This window comes from Amphiura filiformis, chromosome 11 (assembly GCF_039555335.1).
Source record: "Amphiura filiformis chromosome 11, Afil_fr2py, whole genome shotgun sequence".
NCBI lineage: Eukaryota > Metazoa > Echinodermata > Ophiuroidea > Amphilepidida > Amphiuridae > Amphiura > Amphiura filiformis.
The window spans coordinates 14,457,691-14,484,776 of record NC_092638.1 but is presented as its reverse complement, the minus strand read 5'-3'; the positions used below and the strand labels follow the sequence as shown (position 1 = coordinate 14,484,776).

At 37.5% G+C, this 27,086-nt stretch overlaps 1 protein-coding gene across 1 annotated transcript; it reads left to right on the top strand.

Annotated features, from left to right (window-relative positions):
* Positions 1-1,599: 1,599 nt before the first annotated feature.
* LOC140163496 (chitinase-3-like protein 1) lies at positions 1,600-26,150 on the top strand. The gene is made up of 10 exons (XM_072186809.1): positions 1,600-1,705; positions 10,599-10,709; positions 11,067-11,521; positions 11,826-11,950; positions 12,800-12,923; positions 18,598-18,780; positions 19,896-20,015; positions 20,809-20,941; positions 25,100-25,282; positions 25,927-26,150. The coding sequence occupies exons 1-10, from the start codon at positions 1,600-1,602 to the stop codon at positions 26,148-26,150; spliced, it is 1,764 nt and encodes a 587-aa protein (XP_072042910.1).
* Positions 26,151-27,086: the final 936 nt, after the last annotated feature.

Genomic DNA, 27,086 nt, shown 5'->3' with positions numbered 1-27,086 from the left:
GGCCAATCAAGTAGGCATCTAAGGAACAATGCGTTCTGTATTATATTGCCTCTCCGTGTTAGAGGACACGGTGGCTCAATGGTTACGGCCTTGGACTCATTATTTGAGAGCTTGCTCGACGTGTGTCGGTTCGAGTACCCGTCCTACCACCGTGTTCCGCCCTTGGGCAAGGCGCTTTGCCTCGCTTGCCTCACCCCACCCAGGTGCAATGGGAAGCTGTTAGGGGTAGTCACAGTCATTGTACTGATGGGCGCACACCACTAAATAATTGTCCCATTGAAATACGTGTAAAAACACCGGTTTTCTTTGCTCATTTTGAGGACTTTTGGGCTCGTTTTAAAATATTTTATGATAACCCGTCGATTGCAAATCGATGAAAGTTTAACATATGTTTCAATGTATGGAGTCCTTCCACCTCGTTTTCCCGCTACGAGGCCTCGAACAGCGCCCTCGCTGTTTTTGACATGCTCTCAAGACTGCAAACCCGTTTCTGCCATTTTTTTTTTAATTCGCGGACCTATTTTCTCCATAATTATAAAAATGCGACTTTTTGGCTACTCAAATTTATGCATAGGCTTTACACTTTTATTTAAGCTATAATTAGTTTAAAGACCAGCCCAAAATACCTCAAAAGGTTTCTGTATTTTACCGGAACTCATTAGGGTTACACAAATGGTGCATTGATTTAGTGGTGTGCCCCCTGATGAACCATGCGCCATTTGTAGGCAGCAAAAGTGGTTACTACATATTCTAATGACGGCGGAATAAATGTAAAGCGCTTTGAGGCTGTTTACGGCATAAAGCGCTATATAAATATCTAAATTTATCATTTTTATTTTAAACCATAATGCAATCACGTATAGACCCTATTCGCCATAGAAGTGATGATGTAACCATGGTAACAGAATTAAGTACCATAACAATAGATTACATTTTGTTAATATATCGCCTGCACTTCAAGCACCTGTGCATGTCTGAAATCATAGATTGAGTACAATACCGGTCTTTTCAAAGATATTAATCTTACAGGTGCGAGTGATCAGCATGATATGGTTCAAACCAGAGGTACCGCGTGAACGTACTAGTGAATTCTAAGGGTCTTTTTTATCTTTACAGTTTCTGATTTCGTTGTCGTTTACGCTTTCTGATGACATTCGGTCGTTTAAAATATTGGGTTTTAGTTTTGATTTTGGCCACATGGTTTCCTATTATCCTGCCTAAGCTCTTGACTGACGTCATTATCGATATCTTTGTTTGTACCCTTTGTTAAAAATTAAAAATTTGTAGAAAGCATTTTCGGTTTTCATTTCAGTTTGTTACATTATCGAAAAACCGCAGAATATCAGGTTTGAAGATACCTTGATCAAAGTATGTACAAAAGAAGTTTTTAAATTTCGCAGTGCAATATTCACGAGTAGAGAAGTCGAACAAGTCAATCTACATTTGAAAGCATGGGTTCGATTTCCAAATTAGCCTTAGCTTATTTCCTGTGAACAGATATAGACCAACGAAATATTTCAACCGAGATTATAACACAATAGACACTTGAATCCTACTCGAGTGTCGATTCATATGCATGTCGCATACACGGGGATCGAGATGACGATTGAAGCTATCTTACAGTATACAATAGTTGACTTTTATTCAAGTTATCTATTGCTAGAAGAAATGAGAAGAGAGATAGAGAAGAGAGAGGGGGAAGAGTGTGTGTATAGGGGAGGGAGAAAGGGAACCAAACGCTGCTGAAGAGACTGCAATTATTTGAGTTGAATATGTCATTTCTAAAAATTGTTCAAATGTTCTCGTGGTTCAGTGGTAGAATTCTTGCCTGCCACGCATGAGGCCCGGGTTCGATTCCCGGTGGAGTTGTTTCAGTAACTTTTTTCACATTCATTTTAACTCCTAAATTTATTTTTATGTGAAAATGTATACATTACATTGGGAAATGTATTTTGTGCACTTTTTTTTTCTGTAACGGGGTCAATAATAGCTAAAAACACACCTCGGCTCAGGAAATAAATTACGTCCAACATAATTATTATAGAGGGCGATGTAATAATGAAACGATGAAAACAAAAATAAAGAAATACATAAGGGGCGAAATAAATACAGAACAAGACCTTATTTTCTCAAGCATGATATGAGGAACATTAAAAAAATGTAAGAAAAAATGACCCCTCTACAAAATTAATTAATTAGTTAATTAAAAAATCCATATCTTCAAAACGAAAGGTCAAAATTTTCAATTGATCGTCGGCTTTTCATCCCACCTACATACACTTTAAATTTAAGTATAAATCATCTGATTTATAAAGTTTACTTCGAGTACTGTTAAATATCAAAAATATCAATTTTTAATCATTTGCCATAAAATTTGCGGGTCCCCGCTAGATGAGTAAATGGGGGCGTTCACTATAACAGGAAGAATTTTGAACAGGTATAATCATTGAAAAGTCTTTATTCAAACAAATACCATTTATTTATCTAAATCTGTCTCTTCTTACATTTTTCTTTTTTAGTTTCTTCTGCTTGTGATTTTCCGTTTCCACGTTGTTTATTTATTTAACCCCGTTCCCATGGTTCCCATTATTTTCTAAATCTGTTCTTCCTTATATTGTAGTTTTAGCTTCTTTTTTTATTTGCTGCTTGTGATTTCCCGTTTCCATGTTTTTAATTTAATTCTGTTCTCATTATTTTAGCTTCCTTTTTTCTTACATTTCTTGATTAGCTTTTCTTCTTTGTTTCGTTCCCGTTTCATTTAGTTATTACTCGCACCTTTTTTTCCTCATTTTAATTGAATTTTTATAGTACCACTTCATGTTGTTTATTCATGTACAGCACACATCTTTCCCCCGTATTTACGTCCTCTCATAGCGTGTCTGCGGACGGTGTTCACCCGTTATCATGGTTATCATGGTTATCATAATCCCGTGACCCGTCCATGTACCTTTTTGTCCTTTATTTTTCCTTCTTTCCGTATTACCATGTCCACTGGTCTCTAGCTCGCAAGTCGTGTGGCTCTGCGCCGTTTACGCGGGCATTTGCGTAATGCGCATTACGCACGCGGCGCCGACGCGCTGCCGGTCAGCTGCAGTGACACGTAGGCTGGTAACCGATTTTCATAACAAAAACCCCGTTTTTACCCATATTTTCACTGTTTTTGCAGCCAATTCTTGACCGTTTTCAAATTTTCGCATTACCGTCTTGGTATATGCCTCAATGTCCCGTATGAATTTGGCGACATTTGAATCGAAACTGACGGAGCCTTTATACACATACATAAATAGATAGATACATAGATAGATAGATACATACATACAACATTCCCCTATTTATAGTAAGACTAGCGGGATACCCGCGCTTCACGCGGGTCCCCACTAGATGAGTAAATGTGAGCGTTCACTATAACAGGAAGAATTACTGAACAGGTAGAATCATTGAAAAGGTACATTTTATTTATCTAAATCTGTCTCTTCTTACATTTTCTTTTTTAGTTTCTTCTGCTTAGCTTGTGATTTTAAGTTTCCATGTCATTAATTTATTTAACCCCGTTCCCATTATTTTCTAAATCTGTTCTTTCTTACATTTCCCTTTTAGCTTCTGTTTTTATTTGCTGCTTGTGATTTCCCGTTTCCATGTTTTTTACTTAATTCTGTTCTCATTATTTTAGCTTCTTTTTTTCTTACATTTCCTGATTAGTTCATTTCCTTCTTTGTTTCGTTTCCGTTTCATTTAGTTACTTTAACCCGTTGGCCTAATTACTCGTACCTTTTTGTCCTCATTTTAATTTTCTTTTTCTTTATAGTACCGCTTCTCCACAAATCTTTTTCCCGTATTTATTACGTCCTCTCATAGCGTGTCTGCGGACCATACTGCAGTTACTGTCCGTTTTCCTATACACAATACACAGTGCTCTCACCATTGACGCGTGACCTCTACAAATGATGTATGTTGGAAGAATGGACACTTGCCTAGTTAACATCACTGTGTGAAAAATAACCAGCCAATATTTAATTTATTCTCCAAAACTTCTAGCAAATATGTTTCTCTAACATGACCTAAAATTACAGCTAGGTTAGATGTTCAGAAATGGTCGCACTTTTGTAAAATATGAGTGAGGGCAAAGCATAGCTAGCTCATAGCTAGCCAACTCCCCGTGTTAATTGAATGGAGATTTGACCGAAAATATTGAGCTATATTGGTAACGGACCGCTCCGTTCTGAAGGATGCCACAAAAAAACGGTACAAGCTTCATTTAAACTATTCTAAATAGGTTATAGAAAATATAGTTTTGTAACATGTCCTAAATTTTTAGCTAATTTAGATGTTTGGAGAGGGTCGCACTTTTGTGTTTTAGGAAGGATATGTAAACGACAAAGGCGTGTGCCTTTATATCTCTGATAAAGTTAAGTATAAACTTAGGCCAGACCTTTGTCATGCCCACTCTAATTATGAGTCGTGTTTTATAGAAATTGAATGTAATTCTTCTAAAAATGCTGTAGTCGGTGTGTTATACAGGGCTCACAATTCAATAAATGACTTTATGACGGATTTTGAAAAAAAAAAAAAAAAATTAACATCAGACAGAAAACAGATATATATAATGGGTGATTTCAACATTGATTTACTAAAGGTAGATAGTCACAGACCCACTCATGATTATCTTGAACTTCTTTACTCATGTTCATTGACGCCTACAATTTATAAACCAACTAGAATTACGCCAACATCAGCTACAATTATTGACAATATTCTGACAACCAATGAAAATATAATCAAATCGACAATTTTGATTACAGACATAAGTGACCATTTTCCAACTACTTTGTCAACCAATCTTGAAATACATAAACGAAATGAAAAAAAACGAATAAGGCAACTTACAAAAGAATTCATAGTGATGTTAATGTATCTAAGTTTAAAAAACGACTGTCAGAGGTTAAATGGGACGAAACTCTTGACAATAATAATGCAAATGATGATTATAATACATTTATTGATACTTTTAATACTTTATATGATGATTGTATCCCATTAAAAAAATGCACGGGTAATAGAAGAAAAGAACCAATAGCACCATGGATCACCAAAGGTTTACTTAAGAGTATTAATAAAAAGAATTTATTGTATAAACAATATATTAAATCACCTAATGCTAGAAATTGTCAATTATTTAAGACATATAAAAATAAGTTACAAATGCTTCTTCGAAAATCGAAACGAAAATATTTTTTCTCTAAGTTTGAGCATGCTAAATGCAATATGAAACAAACATGGAAAACAATCAATGATAAGAGTGGTGGTCACGACAATATTGGCAATCTAATCATAAAAAAAGTAAGTCGAGAAATTGCCAAACCTCTTAATATGATATTTAATTTATCTATTTCTACCGGAATTGTTCCAGATAAAATGAAAGTAGCTAAGGTCATACCACTAAACAAAAAACAAGATGTTGAAGTTTTCTCAAATTATCGTCCCGTTTCTCTCCTACCATGTTTTTCCAAAATTCTTGAAAGATTAGTTTTTAACAGATGTATGGATTATATTGATACTCAAGGAATCCTTAACACTAAACAATTTGGTTTTAGACCAAAGCACTCAACCTCTATGGCTATTGAACAAATGGTAGATAAAATAAATTTCGCTGTTGAGAGAAACGAGACGACTGTTGGAATATTTTTGGACTTGTCTAAGGCATTTGATACAATTGATCACAATATTCTCCTTCACAAACTAGAACACTATGGCCTTCGTGGCATTGTCTTAGACTGGTTCAGAAGTTATTTAAGTAACAGGAAACAATATGTATCTTATAATTGCCATTCATCAGAATTGAAAAATGTAATTTGCGGAGTTCCGCAAGGATCTATTCTCGGCCCTCTTTTATTTATACTATATATAAATGATATAACTAATACATCTAATATACTTGATTTCATCCTCTTTGCAGATGATACAACAATTTTATATTCACATGAAAACATAGAAAAGCAAGTCAATCTTATAAACAAAGAACTAGAGGAAGTGAGCAATTGGTTCAGAGCAAATAAATTGTCTGTTAATGCCAGTAAAACAAATTACATGATACTAGGAACGCCAAATATGACACAAATTAATGATCTGAGAATCATACTTAACTACACTACCTTAGAAAGAGTACAACAAACCAAGTTTCTTGGTGTGTTAATAGATGAATGTCTCACTTGGAAAAGCCACATAGATTGTATTTCAAAAACAGTGTCAAGAAATGTTGGTGTCATGACCAAACTAAAACATTATGTACCAGAACTTATTTTACATACCCTTTATTGTACTTTGATAATGCCCTATCTTAATTATGGAATACTTGTATGGGGGGATACCTGTAAAACTTACTTAAGTAAATTAATGAAACTCCAAAAGTGGGCTATAAGAACGATAGCAAACAGTCACTACAGAGAACATACAGGACCGTTGTTTGCAAACTATAACATCTTAACTATCGAAGATATGTACACACTAGATTTGGGTACATTCATGTACAAGTATTCTATTAATGAACTCCCTCTTATATTTAATAATTATTTTTCCAAACGCTCTGATGTACATAACTACAAGACAAGACATGTAAACGACTTAAATTTGACTAAAAACAAAAAGTTTTTCTGATCACGCAATTCGTACTAAAGGCCCCATCCTTTGGAATTCACTAGGTATTTTTGTGAAAAACTCCAGATCTATTAAACATTTCCGTTATCAATTAAAAGAAATGTTAATCTCAAAATATACTTAATATATTATCTTTAAGCACCGTCCTTGTCTTGTCTTTTGGTTCACTATTCCTTTTTATGTGATATTTGATTGATTTTTTTGTATAAATGTTATTTGTAACTTTATAATTTCTAGGGGGAGGCGATATATCTGGCCTTATTGGCCTTCCAGCCTCTTCCTCCATAATGTGTTGTTTTCTGTAAATTTTTAATTTGATTGTTTTTGTGAATGTCAGTTTTTTATGGAAATAAAATGAATGAATGAATGAATGAATGAATGACAGATAACACCAAAAATATGAAGAAATTATTTCCAAACCGTGTTAAGTCAATCATTATGTTGCTCATTTTGAAGAATGCTGGTTAACAAAAAGCAGGTCTTTGTCTCATTTCGTGAACAAAGGTACACATACCATTGTTTCCTTTCGTTTCCTTTATAATCGGTTACCCAACTGAAGCTATAATACCAGCTTTATTGCGATGTCGCACATTGAAAACAGACACTTGTGCACAACCAGAGAAGATCTGATTTAATCAGTTGAGCTGCTTCAATGAGTGTTATCTTGGTTTAATAGCTTTTAATGGGGTTTAAGTCCTGCAAAGGTCGAGATGAATTCTACTGTAGACATGACTGCATCATGCGTGTTCACCCGGTATCCCGTGACCCGTCCATGTACCTTTTTGTCCTTTATTTTTCCTTCTTCCCGTATTATCATGTCCACTGGTCTCTGGCTCGCAAGTCGTGTGGCTATGCACGTTTACGCGCGCATTGGCATAATGCGCATTATACACGCGGCGCCGACGTGCTGCCATGCCGGCCAGCTGCGCAGTGACGCGTAGGCTGGTAACCGATTTTCATAACAAAAACCCCGTTTTACCCATATTTTCACTGTTTTTGCAGCCAATTCTTGACCGTTTTCAACCAAATTTTCGCATTACCGTCTCAGTATATGCATCAATGTCCCGTATGAATTTGGCGACATTTTGATCGAAACTGACGGAGCCTTTATACACGATACATACATAGATAGATAGATACATAGATAGATAGATACATAGATAGATACATACATACATACAACATTCCCCTATCTTAATACTAATTACGGCGTGTCCGTCCGTCCGTCCTCTGTCCGCGCGCTATCGCGTTCGCGCGTTTCGCGTTCACGCGGTGCACTATCGCGTGCTCGCGGTGCGCTATCGCGGAGTATCAACGGGAGTGTGCGCGGAGTACAGTGCGCGCATCGGAAAAACATTACAGTGTGACTAACAGGTGCATCTCATCGGACCAATAGGCCTATTTTCAAGACAGGATTAACATAAAATCATCAGTTATGGTATAACCCGTTTGCGTTGTATTTCGGGGTATTTTGGGGTCCTCAATGTGGTAGCAGGACAGGGTTTGAAAGAGGCGAACGATGGGTTTTCAGATTATGGGTAGCCTACCGAAGTAAGCGTCACAGCTACAAAACATTAACAGAGTTGATTAATCATTGAGCGACGCATATCGTAGTTGTTTGAAAGGTTAGGACAAGTATTATGGGTAACGGGTGTTGGGTAATTAGAGATAGGCCTATCACGAGAACCGCCCAACCCGAGAACCGCGAAATCTAGTTTATAGTAAGATTGTGATCTTGAAGATCACTGCATTGGCGTCTATTCTTCCGTTAATCGCCCCAAAGGGGAGGGAATAATTTTACCACATTGGTGAAGGATTTTGCATTCATGATGCAGTCATGTCTACAGTAGAATTTACCTCGACCTTTGCAGGACTTAAACCCCATTAAAAGCTATTAAACCAAGATAACTCTCATTGAAACAGCTCAACTGATTAAATCGGATCTTCTCTGGCTGTGCACATGTGTCTGTTTTATATGTGCGATATAGCAATGAGCTGCTATAATACAGCTTCAGTTGGGTAACCGATTATAAAGGAAACGCAAGGAAACAATGGTATGTAGACCTTTGTTCACGAAATGAGACAATGGCCTGCTTTTTGTTAACCAGCATTCTTGAAATGAGCAACATAATGATTGTTGACTTAACACGGTTTGGAAATAATTTCTTCATATTTTTGGTGTTATCTGTCGTTTACATATCCTTCCTAAAACACAAAAGTGCGACCCTTTGTCAATCACCTACAGTACCCAATTTCGGCATACTAGGGCCTATATAAGAAACTCATCATGATGATTGCCAGAGAATAGTTTAAATGTAGCTTGTACCGTTTTTTTGTGGCATCCTTCAGAAGTGAGCGATCCGATACCAATATTTTCGGTCAAATCTCCATTCAATTAACACGGGGAGTTGGCTAGCTATGCCTTGCCCTCACTCATATTTTACAAAAGTGCGACTATTTCTGAACATCTAATCTAGCTGTAATTTTAGGTCATGTTTGAGAAATATATTTGCTAGAAGTTTGGAGAATAGGTTAAATATTGGCTGGTTATTTTTCACACAGTGATGTTAACTAGGCAAGTGCCCATTCTTCCAACATACATCATTTGTAGAGGTCACGCGTCAATGGTAAGAGCACTGTGTATTGTGTATATGAAAACGGACAGTAACTGCAGTATGTTTGAAAAAGAAAAAAAGAGAGGGGAAAAACAGAAGAAAGTCAACAGGATTCAAGGAAAATTAAAAATAAAATTAGCTAATTTGGGGGAAATGTCCCCGCTAGATGAGTGAATGGGACCGTTCACTCAAACAGGAGAAATTACCGAACAGTTATAGACTCATTGAAAAAGTAAATTTTATTTTTCAAGACCTGTCCCTTCTTGCATTTCCTTTTTCTTCTGTACAAGGGCCTGTTTTGCCCCCCTTTTTATATTTGCTGCTTAGCTTGTAATCTTTAACCCGTTGGCCTATTACTCGTACCTTTTTGTCCTCAATTTAAGTTTCATTAATTTTTCTCTATAGTACCGCTTCATGTTGTTTATACAACACACATCTGTTCCCGTATTTATTACGCCCTCTCATAGTCATAGCGTGTCTGCGGACGTGTTCATAACAAAAACACCGTTTTTACCTATATTTTTACTGTTTTTGCAGCCCATTGTTGACCGTTTTCAACCAAATAAAGTGCAATGCATTTCCCGTATATTTCTTAACCTCCCGTGTGAATTTGGCGACATTTGGATCCAAACTGACGGAGCCTTTCAATCTTCATACTAACACACAAACATACATACATACAACATTAGCCTATTTATAGTATGATATCAAAATTGATGAATTGATGAATTTAATTTCATAGGATATTTTATTGAATGATTCCATATTGCTTGTAAACAAAATTGTATGAGAAAAAATATTTTCAAAAAGCATTTTTTTTTATTGTTTTTTCATTTTTTTTTCATTTCAAACAATATAAAAATTAAAATAAACGAGATGAGGTAAAATTGAAGACATGAGCGCAAAGGTGACCGTAAGTCCATTTGGCCCCTCAACATGTATTCACTAAAGTTGTGTATAGTTTCGTATAGTTTGGTAATGTTTTATTCATGTTCAGGTGCCAAAACAACTCTTTCACAACCTTTCATGTTGTTTTCACCCTAGAACATGTATTAAACAGTATAAAACCCTAAGAAACTATACAAAACTTTAGTGTATACATGTTGAGGGGCCAAGTGGACTTACGGTCTTCTTGCGCTCAGGTCTTCAATTACTCCTAAAAATGAAATGCGTGTGTCATACAGGAAGTCTAATGCGATAAAGAGGATACTTACTTTTGAGTATCAATATCAACTAGCACCTTTGGAAGAACCATATTTGTCTACACAAACAGGGCTTTCCTAGTATGTTTCTGTTAAAGTTAACTTTATTTTTCTATTCTGTTTTTTCTAGCATACAACAAGATGTTGCGATTTATAGTCTTAGCCGTGTTGGTCTGTGGAGTTCTCTCGAGCCCGAGAACTAGCGGTGTTAAACACAGAACTGTTATTGAACCAAAAAATGGTAACATGACTGCAAATAATTAGTTCTCTTAATATTAATTTATGAATTTTGTGGAAACAAGTAGTTTTATACAACGACTTTTTAAATTAGCAGTTCAACCTAACATAAAATCGTAATTAAGGTCCAACGTAGTTTTGCAAAAATCTAAAAATAATTTGACTGGTACGGTAATTCGGTATTATATTGTGCAAGTATGTTGGGCATGTTGAGAATGCTATGGCCAGACGCACAAAATTTAAACTCTTCTTTGTGTATTGGAGATGGAACACGAACGAACTGGTGTTTACGTTTGTTCTTTTGATTACATAATAATGAATGTGATTAAAAATGTCTTGTTTTGTTTTTCTCTATCTACAGCCCCAGTTTTTGGTTGCTACCACACCAACTGGTCCCAATACCGTCCAGACGCAGGGCAATTCTTCCCTTACCACATCCATCCATTCCTATGTACCCATTTGTTCTATTCATTTGCTAAAATTGCCAATGGTGTTCTAGCTCCATATGAATGGAATGATGAATCTACAGATTGGTCAAAAGGTATGTTCGAGCATTTCACCGATCTTAAGATGCAAAACCCTGGCCTAAAGACTCTACTGGCTGTCGGTGGATGGACCCATGGATCTGCTGGATTCACGGAGGTGGTAGCAACAGCTGCAAGCAGACAGAAGTTCATTGATCATGCCATCGGTTATCTGAGGAAGTGGAAGTTTGATGGTTTGGACCTTGACTGGGAGTATCCAGGAGACAATGTCAGATCCGATGATCCGATGAAGAGACCAGAAAACCGGGAACTGTTTACAGTACTTTGTGCGGTAAGGATTTAGAAATGCTTAAATTGATACCTGTTTTTTTTTTTTTCGTTTATCATGTTTATCACCTAAAGTAGCTCTGTACTTTAAATGTTTTTGATATTTTTACTTAAAACTAGAGCTTTTCCAAAAACAATTTGGTCAATCCATTTTCCTAGATTTAATAAACCACGCCCTTTAGGTTCACTTTTGGACCAAAACCGAATGGATTCTTTAATACCATGTTTTGTATTTAACATTTGACAGCCTTTTTATTTGTTTGAATAAAGACTTAAATGGGTTAAATATTTTTGGTAACTCTCTCTAGGAATTGAGAGCTGCTTTTGAAGCCGAATCTGCCTCCACTGGCCAGGAGCGTATGCTTTTGACTGCTGCTGTAGCTGCTGGCAAAGGAAACATGGATGCTGCCTATGAAATCGACAAGATCCAAGCGTAAGTCAGTTTTGTCAAAATTGTTGCAGTTTGGAGATAGAAAGATAACACAACGTAAAATTGGGATTTTCGGTGCATGTCATTCTGATATTAATTAAACATGGATCAGAGGACTTCCTGTAGAAGAAAATATATAATTTCCCCTGTATGCATCAAAATTCAGAATCTGGTACTAGTGTGAACCTCGTATACAAACACGTGACCCACGTCGCATACAACATTAGAAATTATCATGTATCCTTAAAGCCATATTATAACATTTGCTGAGGAAGACGCCCTCACTGAAATTTTAAAATTCCTTTTTTTACACGATTAAATTGTACTTCATTAAACCAATATACCTTGCAAAAATCAAGACTCTAGGTGTTGTAGTTTTGTCAAAATAAAACGCCGGAACCAGCGATTTATTATTACGATGGAATTATTAGTCGAACGCATACACGATGTTCATAACACACAGTACGTACACGGCGTGCGGGACGGTGATATACACAACAAAGGGTCGTACCACAACATGACCGAAGGAGTGGTACGTATTGGCGAAATTCCAATTTTCTTTGCTTTGCCGTAGTTGTTCGGCTCAAAAATAAAAGGGATATATCTGACAGTAAAAGCTAACATTTTATGGCAAAGAAATGCTAATCTATTTTGTTTGAAAATGTTACAATATTGCTTTAAACATTGAGATACGATTGTTTGCTTTTTATCGTTGCAAAGGCGTTGCGTTGTCGGTTGTCCGTTGCAACTTTTTTAATTCATTTTTTGCACGGTTCACCTTCTTTAGGAACATGCATTTACAGTTGAGCTGTAACTTTGTCTTTTGATCTATTCTTCCATTTACATTTACAGTTACTTGGACTGGATTAATCTGATGAGCTACGATCTGAGAGGAGCCTGGGAATCAGTCACTGGTCATCATACTACAACCCGCCCTTCCCCACAGGACGACAATGATACTCAACTTCTTACAGTGGTTAGTGTTTTTTTAATTAAAAACGTGTTTGTGTGTTGCATTATTTTCGTTTACACCACAGATATTGGAACACATGGATCTCTGACTGCGGCAGATCTTTTGTAGCTATGACTGTCTCAGTCCCACTATGAACGTAAGTCCGAGCAGGTGGTGTCGAGTGACTGTTGCTAAAATATTGCAACTATTAAAGGGGAATATTGGAATGTCATCTTTCCTTGGGTAAGATTTGACAGCAGGCCAGACCATGGCCAGAGGGTAACATAGGTTTCTTTCACCTTGAAGGCAAGAATAGTCTTGCAAATATGGGTTAACTTTCCCCTAGGACATCCAATATGCCATGAAGTAGGACTACAACTAGTATCTACTGGTCAGTTTATTATACTCCTATTTCCACATCTGTTATTTTTACGTGCGCCTTTAAGGCAGGTCGAAGGGGAGCATGGCCGAGTTTTGTCTGCATTCAAATATTGAGATAAATAAAACTGATGCACAAGAGGGTTGGTATGATCCCAATCCTTGATATTCTGTCGGTCGGACATCCAGGCTATCTCTAGTCTCGGGCCCAAACTGCATGTGGCTCACGGTTTGTTGTGTACAACAGAAACTGGCTGTGAAGGAGGCTACATAGCGATGTTGCTGGAGTGACATTCAATTTCGGAAAAAACGACACTCGACCATGGAATTTAATTTTAAGTTTGTCAGTATATAAACGGTAAATCAAGTAAGTTTCTTTCACTCTGAAGACTTAGAAACGGTTGTTTGATTCCACTGACTATATGCGATCGAAATTTACATAACACCAATGACAGAAATCATCAACAAAAATCGAATTAGGGACTTGTTTTCACTCGAACATCATCAACCGGAAGTGACGTGACGACAGAATTCCTTCCCCTTGTGCATGATTTTTCTCGGGAGGGGGAAACACCCAAAACTTTCGTTTTGATATAAACATCTCAAAAAAAGTAAATAACCCCCCTTAAATAATGGCTATTTTTCAAAAGGGGGTTATTGTATTACAAATCTGTAAAATGCGTTGGAAGCAGAATTTATTTCTGTGCATTTTGACACCTCATTTGATACAATAGCCCAGAAAACAATAAAACACCGGTCAATTGAATGTAGTGAGGTCAGATTTGAAAGTTGCACTGACATACAAATTTTTACAATACAAAAAAACCTTATATCATTACACAGATTTCCTTCCATTACACTGAATACCAAATCAATAGAATTCACTGCAACTTTCAAATCTTGGGTTACATTGATTTAAATGTACGCTGTGACGTCAATATTTAGTCAATTGCTGCAAATGAGGTGTTAAAATGTGCAGAAATACATTCTGCTTCCAACTCATTTTACAGATTTGTAATACAATCACCTGTTTTTGAATTTGGGTTAGTTACTTTTTTTGAGATGTTTATTTGTTATCGGCCTTAGCTCAAGAACCGCCGCAAGTCCTATCGAAATATAAATGCACTTATATAGCTTCGTATCATTTCCTATAAGATAAATGTATTAAAAATTTTTTGCTCCTGTCACCTCCGTCTCTAGAATATTTACGTGTATTCATCTTCCATAAAATGTTAGTTTCACTTTCAGATATGCCCCTTTTAATTTTGGGACGACCAAATGATCAATGTAAGCGAAGAAAGTCACTATTTAATTCCAGCGCCGATGTCGCCAATGCGTGTCACTCCATGTACGCACAGTGCATGAACATCGCGTACGCATTCCACTTGTCTATAGACCTTTTTCTCAGACGTCACCAATCAATCGATATTGGGGTCCAGCATTCGAGTCATCAGCACCCAAACGCAAATACCGCGCCGCGCGCGCGATCAACTTTGCGCCACGCTAGGCGTCCTGCGCGGAATTGCCAGCTCGCAGTACGCTTTTAGTTCGCCACGGTGTAAAAAGTAAACAAAATTGTGAAACAAAACAGATTGAATTTTAAATAGCATCGCGGTTTTTCCGTATCTTTTGTATTTTGGCATCAAAACAAAAGCGTTCCCAACGTGCCCGCGATGTGAAAACACCAAATGTTTTGTCATCTGTCACTTTAGCTTCCATAAAAGAATTATTTCTGGAACTGTATACTATTTACCTTTGTTTCAGCTTGTTTTGATGCTACAAAATAGATTTAAAAAAAAGATAAAGAAAACCGCGATGCTATTTGAAAATCAATCTTTTGTTTTGTTTCACAATTTTGTTTACTTTTTACACCATAGCGAATAAACGCGTACTGCGAGCTGGCAATCTCGCGCAGGACGCCTAGCGTCGCGCAGAATTTGCGTTTGGGTACTGATGACGCGAATGCTGGACCCAATATCGATTGATTGGTGACGTCTGAGAAAAAGGTCTATATTTTGATCGTATGAATTAAATGTCTTATTAAGACGTTTTTGCAGGGTGTTTTAGATTTTTGAATTCAGGATGTTGAAAACATAGAGGGCGTCATCCTTCAGCAAATGTCCCATACGAACTTAGAAAAGCCGCCACCTCAGCGTATCAAGCAAACTCTCAGAAATTTCAAAGCAATTGATAGCTTGGCATTTTCAAAAACTTTGACTGACCATCTTAATCCCATTCCTGATGTAAATAGTCCTGATGATCTTTACAGTTGGTACAACACGACCATAACTGGTTGTTTGGATGAACATGCTCCCGCTGAAACGCGTACGCGGACTATTAGAAACAGGCAACCATGGTACAATCAATCAATCCATTCTGCTCGTCAAGAACGTCATAGGGCCGAAAGAAAATGGCGGAAGTCTAGAACTGAGTCTGATCGCCAAAACTATGCATCTGCCAGGAATAATGTGTCCAAATGTATTGTTGAAGCCAAACAATCACACTATTCTGATAAGCTATGTCATGCCAATGCAAAAACCATTTTTCACACTGTAAATAGCCTCCTCAACAATCAGGCCAAGCCATTGCCTGCCCATGGTGACTCAAGAGACTTGGGCAACAAATTTGCTCAGTTCTTCAGGAATAAGATCTGTAAAATCCGTGATGAGCTTGAGTCAAATAGTACCAAAATTGATGCTTCCAAGTTCGTTGACAGTTGCTCACCTTTCTGTAGACCTCTAATCGAGTTTCACCAAATGACTGAAGAAGAGGTCCACAATGTTATCTCAAAGGCATCCAATGCCTCATGCATCCTCGATCCTCAGCCAACCTGGCTCATGAAACATTATTTGGACGCAAATTTACCTGCTCTGACAAGCATTGTTAATGCCTCTTTACAATTAGGGGTTTTCCCTACGGCGGCTCACAAAGCAATTGTAACACCACAGCTTAAGAAGCCATCCCTAGACAAAGACGAGTTTAAGAACTATAGGCCTGTCAGTAATTTAACTGTTACTGCAAAACTGATTGAGAAATGCGCTGCTTCGCAGCTTGTTGATCACATGAACAATAACAAGCTTTCAGACCCATTCCAGTCTGCTTACCGTCCCAAACATAGCACTGAAAGTGCTTTAATCAAAGTGAGTGACGATATCTTCAGTGAGATTGATTCTAGGAGAGTTGTCTTTGTGGTGCTATTAGATCTAAGCTCCGCATTTGACACTGTTGATCACACAATTCTCCTAAATCGTCTGCAGGACCGTTTCGCCATGACCGGTTCTGCACTGGAATCGGCCCAATCTTATCTGAAAGGTTGGAGTTCTGAAGTCAGCATCAATGGTCACCTCTCCGACCCCATCTCAATGGATTTTGGTGTGCCACAAGGCTCCGTTCTAGGACCATTGCTTTTCTCCGCTTATACTGTTCCAATTGGGGAGATCATCCAGAAACATGGTATCAACTATCATATCTATGCTGACGACTGCCAGTTATATGCTTCTTTCAACCCTCGGATTCCTGGCGATGTGCTTAACACTCTTGACAAGATTTCAAGCTGCATCTCTGAAATCAGAGAATGGATGACTGTGAATTATTTAAAGCTAAATGATGCAAAAACTGAGTTTTTTGTTGCTGGCTCTATCTACAACATGAACAATTTTCAGCTTAATGACGTTAGCCTTGAAATTGGTTCATTGAAGATCACACCCTCTACGGTCATCAGAAATCTTGGCATCCACTTCGATAGTTCAATGTCACTCACCTCTCACATCGATAGTCTTCGTCGCTCGATCGTTTATCACATCAGGAACATCTGGAGAATCCGAAAATATATTGATTCTGACACATGCCATCATGTTGTCCGTGCGCTGGTCCTGTCACGTTTAGACTATTGCAATGCACTTTTCACTCACCTTTCATCTAAGAATATGATTCGCTTGCAACGCTTACAGAACAAAGCCGCACGGGTCATATATGCCTTAGGTCGCTGGACTGAAGCTGCACCCTTAATCACAAAACTCCACTGGCTTCCAATAGCACAAAGAGTAACTTACAAGATCCTGCTCTATGTATACAAGGCATTGAATGACCAATCACCAGCTTACATAACTCAAATGTTCTCTTATTATGTTCCCGGCAGCCCTCTCAGATCTTCAAATGATCCTTCACGTCTGGTAGTTCATAGATACAACTCTGTTGCGGGAGAACGCAGATTCACTGCTACTGCTGCCAAAGCCTGGAACAATCTGCCACTGCACATCAGGGGTGCAACATCCACAAACACTTTCAAGAAACTGTCAAAAACTCATTTATTCTGAACTTTTGTTTGTTATAAATATTGTTTTACTGCTTTGATGTATTTGTAAACGCAATGTTGCCTTGCGGCGAATTGCGTCATAAATAACTTTTGTATGTATGTATCGTCGGTCGCATCACATACTGGTCTATCTTGAAAAACACGCATTTCGAGAAAATCGCAATTGAAAATCTTCGTATGAAGTTAACCTTTCTATAATTTAATTAGACTATGGATTTTCATGAAAGTGGTTTTAAATTAAAGCATATACCTAACAGATTTATTTAAGTGGAATCTTTAATTATATTTACGTATGCAATATTGCTTAAAACTACACTAAAGTTGTAGTTCTGTATGTGAAATAGTTAATTTCCCGATATCGTATTTAAAGTGCGTTTCATACTGGTCTATCTTGGGGCTATCTCGATTTCGCGAACAATCATGACAAAGACGTGACTTTAGACGCATCACATACTGGTCTATCTCGAGATAGACCAGTATGTAATGCACTTTCAATACGATATCGGGAAATTAACGATTTCACATACAGAACTACAACTTAAGTGTAGTTTTAAGCAATATTACATACGTAAATAAAATTAAAGATTCCACTTAAATAAATCTGTTACGTATATGCTTTAATTTAAAACCACTTTCATGAAAATCCATAGTCTAATTAAATTATAGAACGGTAAACTTAATACGAAGATTTTCAATTGCGATTTTCTAGAAATGCGTGTTTTTTCGAGATAGATCAGTATGTGAAAATACGTATTTTGAAAAAATCATAGATAGTTTAAATTTAACATTTTATAACTAATTATCTAGGAAAATTGAGGTCTGTAATTTGTTGTATTGGAAGAGCTCCGTAAAAAAGAACTATATACCAATTTTCTCAAAAAAGTCAAAATTTCAAGATAGACCAGTATGTGATGCACCCGACGGTATGTATGTATGTATGTACAAACTACTTTGCTTGTTTCTGTATTTCTGAACAAGCGTTGACAATTGATCTTTATCCGACAGGAATGGGCGGCAAATGAATGGCTGGCAAGAGGCACACCAGCAAGCAAGTTAGTACTTGGTATGGGAACCTACGGAAGGGCATTCACACTTGCTGGAGCAGAGAATGGAGTCAATGCACCAGCAAATGGAGGAGCCACAAAAGGCACATACACCAGAGAAACTGGTTTCTGGTCTTACTATGAGGTAAGAAATACTTCTCAGGGAACGATAATGAACATACATCAGCAAAATAATTGCTATATAAAACGAAACACATACCAAAGTAGGTGGATTACTATGGATTGAAAAATAACCGCAAGAGAAACTGAAGTGTTTCAGAGAAACTAATCTTCAAAGTGTCCACGTCGTTATTAACTTGTGAACTGCTCCAAGAAAGTATCCTTACACTTGGAAAAATAATCACAATTTTACAACTGAACCATATTGGGGTAAATTTTTTTTAATAGATGCACTATCTAATCCGGCACATTTTGACACCCCATTGAATCCAATGTGACTTCAAGAAGCAAAGTAACAAGCATTTGATGAGACGAAGGTCCAGTTTTAAAAGTGACACACTGGCCTATTCAAATCTCCACGGACTAGACATTTGGTTTGAGAGTGGTAAATGGCTAAGTTGTGTGTGGCTTTAATTTAAAACAAAAGGAACAAAAGAAAACTGAAATAAAAGAGCTGACAAATAAAATGCAAGTTATGAAAAGTACAGAGAAGTAAAACTGAAATAAAAACTGCTTTAAATAAAGTTTCATTGAATAAACTGTGTTGTCTCTTTGTTGCGCTTGTTGGAATCTTTTTGCGCCTTGAATAGGCCAATTTGTCACTTTTAAAACTGGACCTTCGTCTATTCAATTGCTTGTAACTTTACTTCTGGAGGTCACCTTGGATTCAATGTGGTGTCATAATGTGCAGAAATTTACCCCAATATGGTTCAGTTTTGAAATTGTGATTATTTTTCCAAGGGTAAGAATACTTTCTTGGCGCAGTATATATTCACTGCCTACAATGGCGATAAGCTGAGATATTTTCTTGAAAACTTTCAGAACCAGACCTGTAGAATTGTTCAGTTAAAAAAAAGAGTTACTATTTATGTGCGAATAAGAAGTTACACCGATGATCAAGTTAATGCTGACACATATATTTGTAGACGTGAATAACAGGTCCATCATGAGCGGGTCTTCGCATTGATACTACCTGTGTTTGGATAATGATGACTTGAACTTTCCATGGTAATGGATCTGGATAATTGAATCTATGTTACTTGAAGTTTCGATTGTTATTTCTAATTTGTACATTCTCAGATCTGTGAGAAATTGGCTCAAGGCTTCAAGGTGAAGGAGGAACCTGTCCGAGAAATTATCTACGCACATTCTTCTACTGAATGGGTTGGATATGATGACATATACAGCTTGGAAAGAAAGGTAAGATTAAGAGGATAACAGTCTGTGGGAAGATGAAAATCTACAACTTGAATTAGACGTTGCCAACGTGTCCAAAAACAACTGCATAACAACTAGATATGCTGCGGTCTAAAAGACCACGAAGCCCAGTTGTGGCAATGAAACCACCTTTTACCCCACAACAGACCTCTCCTCCACGTTTAAGCCAAATCTGATTAAAATTAGGGGTAGGTTAAACAGCCTTTTGAAAAGGGTGATGTTTCAGCTCGTCATGTGACATCCCAGATCAATAACTCAATCACCATCAGTTTGAAAAAGGCACAGAGTCGTCGTGTCGAAAGCTCACGTAAGTGAACAATTTTAGTTGTGTGTATAGGTTTAAACTCTACCAATATGTGATGTTTCATATTTCTTAGGGAACAGGCTTATTTAATGCAGTATGATCTCCTGTGCATTTTGACACCATTTTCATCCAGATCGGCCTAAAAATAAGTCTGTGTCGGCTAAAACAAGTATTTGGACAAGGGGTCTGGGGGAGTTATTTCACAGAGCAGTTCACAGGCATTAAGAGCAAGCAATTACTACTTTTTAGTAATATCGGCAAACCTGTCGTATGCTGAAGACGTCATTGAGTGCAAAGTCTTTTCACAGAGAACTTTTTATAAACCATAATGATGTTGTTCGCACGCGATGAGAGGTATCAAAATATCGCACTGCTCGGATGGTGGCGTAAAATTTTTACCAATGAAATGCCAGATTACGTCATAATTTATGGTGTATACTTAGTAGTAATTTGAATTCTTCTTTATTATAGGGTGTTATCATTTCTCAGTTGGGACTTCGTGGTGGTATGGTCTGGGCTTTGGATCTTGATGACTTCAAAGGAACATTCTGTGAACAAGGAACATGGCCATTGATGAAGAAAATGAACACTATGGTACTGGGAGGTAAATATCGCACATTATGTTTTTAACGTAAACGTTTTAGTTTGTAAAACACAATGTTGATAATTCAGTGGTGGCGGAAGCATTAACGTCTAGGGACGCATCGGCGGATCTAAACGAGTTTAGGGGGTCCGACTGGATAATGATCACCAAATCTGTCAGTGTGGCTGCAAAGCAACCATCGGGGGTGTCATAAAAACAATTGATGACCAAAATGTAGGGAGTCACAAGATGATTACAGATAGTATGATTATTTTATACCTGTTGTGGGGGTGGGGGGTCATAAACTTTTTGCTGCCGAAATAGGGGAGGTCGCAATTTTATTGAAGCCGACTTTTTGTAAATTTGGGACCCCCCTCCGAAGAAAATGATAGCATTATTTTTTGTTATTTTTGTCATGTTTTCAAAGATGTTCACCATGGAGGGCCTACGTATAAAATGCTATATAGAGCTAAGTCTACTTTAACATGGGACTACTTTGTCAAACTAAAAATAATAATAATAATAATAATAATAATAATAATAATAATAATAATAACAATAATAATAATAATAATAATAACAACACTAATAATAATAATTTTTCTTACATGACATAGGCCTACCTACCGTATTGTCTGTAATTTTTCCTAAAGAGGGACGTTTATTGGAAGTGAATTTTCAGTGAAAAAAACTTTAAAATCGGGTTAAATTTCCTGATGGTGCTCCTGTAGAAAGGAGAGATTTATGACCGGTAATAGGCTTGTCGGACATAAACACGTCGGACATAGCGCTATTTGCCGACTAATGTGGACGCGCTAAGGGATTAGCGGACAATATTTAATTCGATCGGACATAAGCCTAGATAAAATAAAACACAGCTTGAATTTCATCATTTGAAATGCCGGCAGAGATGGATTTTTCATAAAAGTATAGAGAAGATCGGTCCTTGAGTGCCATAGCATGTATGTCCACAGTATATTGGCAAACCCACAGCTACGTACCGGAGAAGATTAACATTTACTGCGGGGGATCATTAAAGAAGTTATATCCTCTGTAATCCTCTGTAATAATGACATTTTTGGGTAAAAATTGTGGTAAAAATCACATAAAAAGTACTTTTCAACCTATGACCTGAAGCCATATTGAAATGTTTTCGTTAATCCCACATCAAGAATATCCAGCGTTGTAAGCTCTATATACATCTGCAGTCCCAGAACAACGCCAAATATGGATTAAAAGACCTTTGACCTTGGATGTACAACAGCATGTTATGATCTAATGGGAAACTGTGCACATTTTGAATTTTTGAATTTTTACAAAATGTATGTGTTTCTGGCAAAAAAAACAAACATTTCCCCAAGATGTTCTTATTACATACCGTATGTTGGGAGTAAGGTATGGTCTACCAATAACCATAACGACAAAATCCTAGTTGAGCGCAAATATTTTTCCGTATCGCCAAAATCCGTAAAAACGGCATTTTTCACATTTGAAAAACTTGCAGTGTTGCCAGGTCCAAAATCAACATTTAAAAAACAAATCTCTAAACACAACTTCGTTAATAGATAGAACAAGGATAAGGCGTTTTTATGATATAATTTATTTATAATACCAACTTCTATATTAAGGCAACGACGCGCTCTTTTAAGGGCAATTTTCACTTTTTTAGCTCCAAAATAGGCGTAAAAAACACAAATTGGGCCGTTGTCAAAATGCATTTTTGTAACCTGCAACCAAAGTCCTTGCACCTCAGCAAGAAATTTTTTTCTGACTGTGGCCATCCCTACTAAATAGGCCTAAATATCTGATATTGCAGTTAATAACATTAAATGTCGGGTTATATAAAGATCATGGAAACGTTTTATAACGTTTTGTATGAAAAATACAACAATATTTTTCTAATGTTTTGAAAATGTTATTGTAAAATATTTTTTGCAAACATTTTTTGCCAAATATTTGTCAACCTTTTAATAACATTATGTTAGAAGTAGGTTATTAACAAAAAATTTGAATGTTATGAAAACGTTTTATACCCATTCTATGTCTTTTATATAACCCGACATTTCAACGTTTTCTGGCAACCTTTTCAAACCTTTCGCGAATGATGTTGTATAAAACGTTTTGTGTTTGCTGGGTCCATTATTATGGTTAAAGGAAGAAACAAACAGCGCTCACTTACACTTACACTTACGGTTTAATGGGAGGTGGATAGGCTAAAGTGCCTTTATAACCCCATATCTCTTCCAATGACTATCAAGTGCATTTTTGAAGGAGTTCATATTTTCTGCACTTATGACTTGCTGTGGGAGATTGTTCCATCCATTTACAGTTCTCTGGGAGGAAAAGTCCTGTCTACACTTGAGTGATTTGGTTAATCTTGGCTTGAATATTTTCATACTGTGCCCTCTTGTGTTGCTCTCATCAACAACTTGAAAGAATCTATCCTTGTCTGTATTTTCTAGACTTGTGAGGATTTTGAATGTCTCAATTAGATCTCCGCGGATTCTTCTCTGCTCCAGACTATATAGATTCAGCTCCTCCCGTCTCTCCTCGTAGCTCAGGTCTCTTAGTTCTGGCACTAGTTTTGTGGCACGTCTTTGCACTTTCTCCAAGGTTATGATGTCTTTCTTCAGCGTTGGGCTCCAAGCTTGTATGCAATACTCCAAGTGGGGTCTAATATATGTTTTGTAGAGTGTGGCGAAGCCTTCCTTGTCAATATACTTAAACGTTCTCCTGATGACCCTTAGACTGTTCATTGCCTTCTGCGATGCCTTGGCGCACTGCAAGCTTGATTTGCAGTCACTCGTAATGTAGACCCCCAGGTCTTTTTCTTGATCAATAACTTCCAAGCTTTGGTTTCCCATTATGTAATCAATCCTTGGATTGTTGCTTCCCATATGCATTACTTTGCCTTTGCTGGCATTAAATTTGAGTAACCACATTTCTGACCACTTCTGTAACTTGTCTACATCTGTCTGTAATTTAACTGCCTCTTCTGGTGAGCTGACAGAGGTGAACATCTTTGTATCATCCGCGAATAGCTGAATGCTGGACTCAACATGTTGGGGCAAGTCGTTTATATAGAGAATAAACAGGAGCGGCCCCATCACCGATCCTTGGGGAACACCACTCTCGACACTCTGCTTGTGATGAGTTACCATTACGTACTGAGACTGTCTGTGTTCTCTCTGTCAGAAATCCTTCTATCCACTTGAGCACTTTCCCCTCAAAGCCGTATGCCTGCAGCTTGCTTAGCAGCCTTTTATGTGGTACGGAGTCAAACGCCTTCTGGTAGTCTAGGAATATAATGTCTACACCTTCTTCTTGGGGTTTAGACACTTAAATTAACCTATACCACTTACACCAAACCGTAATGGATATATATATTGAAGAAAACAATCTATAGATAATGTTAAAAAATGTGCACAAAGAAACTCAGTTTTGTGATATGTTGAAGGTTCAGACAGTTGTCATGTTTAAAACTAGGCGGAACGATTCATAAACGGTTGGAGGACGGAATCTAGCTCACTGACGCACAGTGTCATCGCCCCGATATCTTCATGGTGGAAATCGCCATGGTAGGTTGAATCCACAGCCACGCATGGCCATTTTATTCCGACCTTATGAGACGCATAATTAGCCAAGTGACCTGACTAAGGCTACTGACAATAGCCGGGGTAATTTATTTCTCGCTGTGTGAGTAAGCTTGTATACGACATTGCGGTCAATGGTCATACTGCCTCCACTGGAGTAGTGAGTGCAGCTATAGCCTGCGCGCTGTAGTCCATACAGGACCAACGCAATATAAAATTAGAATTTTGGTCAGATTTTGAGTTCAAGACGCACGGCCTTTTCTCAAGACGCAAGCTAACGACTATCATATCTGTTCAATTACGTATTTTCAAGTGTATGAGACCAGATCTGGTTTCTTGAGACGAAATCATTTACGGGAGATATTCATCATTTTCTACCCCGGTATCCGAAGATTTTCGTCTGATATCAAAATCGTGCATAGCAATTCTCGTGTATCGATCCCGGGTATTTATTTTAGTATCTCTGCTGCACCAAATAATTATTAGCCAGGCGATGTCGGTGTGTGACGTACGCTGTAGTCATATAGCCTGGTTTAAAATAAACCCTATTAAAATACGCTGTTTCTTATTTTTCTGTTTCTTCTAGGTGGCCCCTGCTACGGCATTCCCGATGGTACAACGATTGAGTCAGCAAATTGCAACCCAGAATACTATCAATGCGATGGCGGAGTGATCAACCAGCTTCTACATTGCGCATCCCCTCTTGTTTTCAATGAGGAATCTAGCCGTTGCGACACCAAGGAGGACACACCATCATGTCAGCTAGAAGGTGGTTATAACAACACTCACATACGAAATTAAAAATCTGTTGATGAAATAATTAATTTGTCACCAATCAGGAAGGGGTATTGATAATCATTAAGGGCACACGATGTATTAGTGGTCGAGCAGCCTAAAAAAAATTTCATTATCCAAATCAATATATTAATGAAAAGTAACACTTTTGATGTTTGGCAAAAGGTCATTCTACAAATCATATACTTTGAAAACTTGCTTAATGTATTGTTTGTACGTTTTACAAAAGTCTTCTACACATTTACTATTAAATGATCAATGCAAATTTTGCCAAAGCTCACTACCATTCGCAAGATGCTTTGAACTACCAAATCAAATCGCAACAGTTGAAAATAGTTGCTAACCTTACAGAGATCCCGGTTAAAGGAAGAAACAAACAGCGCGCGTATATTGAAGAAAACAATCTATAGAAAATGTTAAAAAATTTGCACAAAGAAACTCGTGATAATATGTTGAAGGTTCTGACAGTTGACTGCAACATGTTTAGAACTAGGCGGAACGATTCATAAACGGTTGGAGGACGGAATCTAGCTCACTGACGTACGCTGTAGTCATATAGTCTGGTTTAAAATAAACCCTATTAAAATACGCTGTTTCTTATTTTTCTGTTTCTTCTAGGTGGCCCCTGCTACGGCATTCCCGATGGTGCAACGATTGAGTCAGCAAATTGCAACACAAAATACTATCAATGCTATGGCGGAGTGATCAACCAGCTTCTATATTGCGCATCCCCTCTTGTTTTCAATGAGGAATCTAGCCGTTGCGACACCAAGGAGGACACGCCATCATGTCAGCTAGGTGGTTATTTTAACACCCACACACATAAATTAAAAATCTGTTGATGAAATAATTAATTTGTCACCAATCAGGAGAGGGTACTTATAATCATCAAGGGCACACGATGTATTAGTGGTCGAGCAGCCTAAAAATCGATTTTCATTATCCAAATCAATATATTAATGAAAAATAACACTTTTCATGTTTGGCAAAAGTTCATTCTACAAATCATATACTTTGAAAACTTGCTTAATTTATTGTTGTTTGTACTTTTTACAAATGTGTTGTTGTTTCAGCCCTCTTTACAACATAACTCAAGAACCACATGCCCTACAAAGGTATATCTGTGATATTTTTGCATTCTTCTACACATTCGCTATAAAATAATCAATGCAAATTTTGCCAAAGCTCACTACCATTCGCAAGATGCTTTGAACTACCAAATCAAATCGCAACAGTTTAAAATAGTTGTTAACCTTAAATAGACCTATTTATAGCGATCCATGGCGATATTATGGTTAATGCGCCTGTCACACTACACCGAATAGGTCTTCCGTACAAGAAACGGATGGTATTTTAGTAAATCCGTTGTTGTTCGTCAATGATCGTTTTATGTTCTTTTTATGTCCTGCTATCATCCGCCAAATGCGTTTCGTGTTAGGTGATGTTCCATGTATGTACATGATCCACCAGTGGAGCTTCTGCGACCCCTACGCAGAACTTCCGATAGTGGATTATCTGCGCACGGTGGACGCAAGGAATCCACAGTCGGATTTTCTGCGCACGTGCACAGAAAATCCCCTCCGTTTATTACAATTCATGAGATGATTAAAACGTGCGCCGAAAATCCGACTGTGGATTCCCTGCGACCGTGCGCAGAATTAATCCACCGGAACTATATACGGAGGGGAGTTTCAGCGCACGTGCGCCAAAAATCCGTCAGTGGATTTCCTGCGACCGTGCGCAGAATTACTCCACCGGAACTATATATACGGAGGGGA

Coding starts and splice junctions, on each gene's coding strand:
- LOC140163496 (XM_072186809.1), top strand. CDS start 1,600: ATGACGATTGAAGCTATCTTACAGTATACAATAGTTGACTTTTATTCA. Junction 1,706..10,598: donor GAAGAGAGAGGGGGAAGAGT/GTGTGTATAGGG, acceptor TGTTTTTTCTAG/CATACAACAAGATGTTGCGA. Junction 10,710..11,066: donor TGTTATTGAACCAAAAAATG/GTAACATGACTG, acceptor CTCTATCTACAG/CCCCAGTTTTTGGTTGCTAC.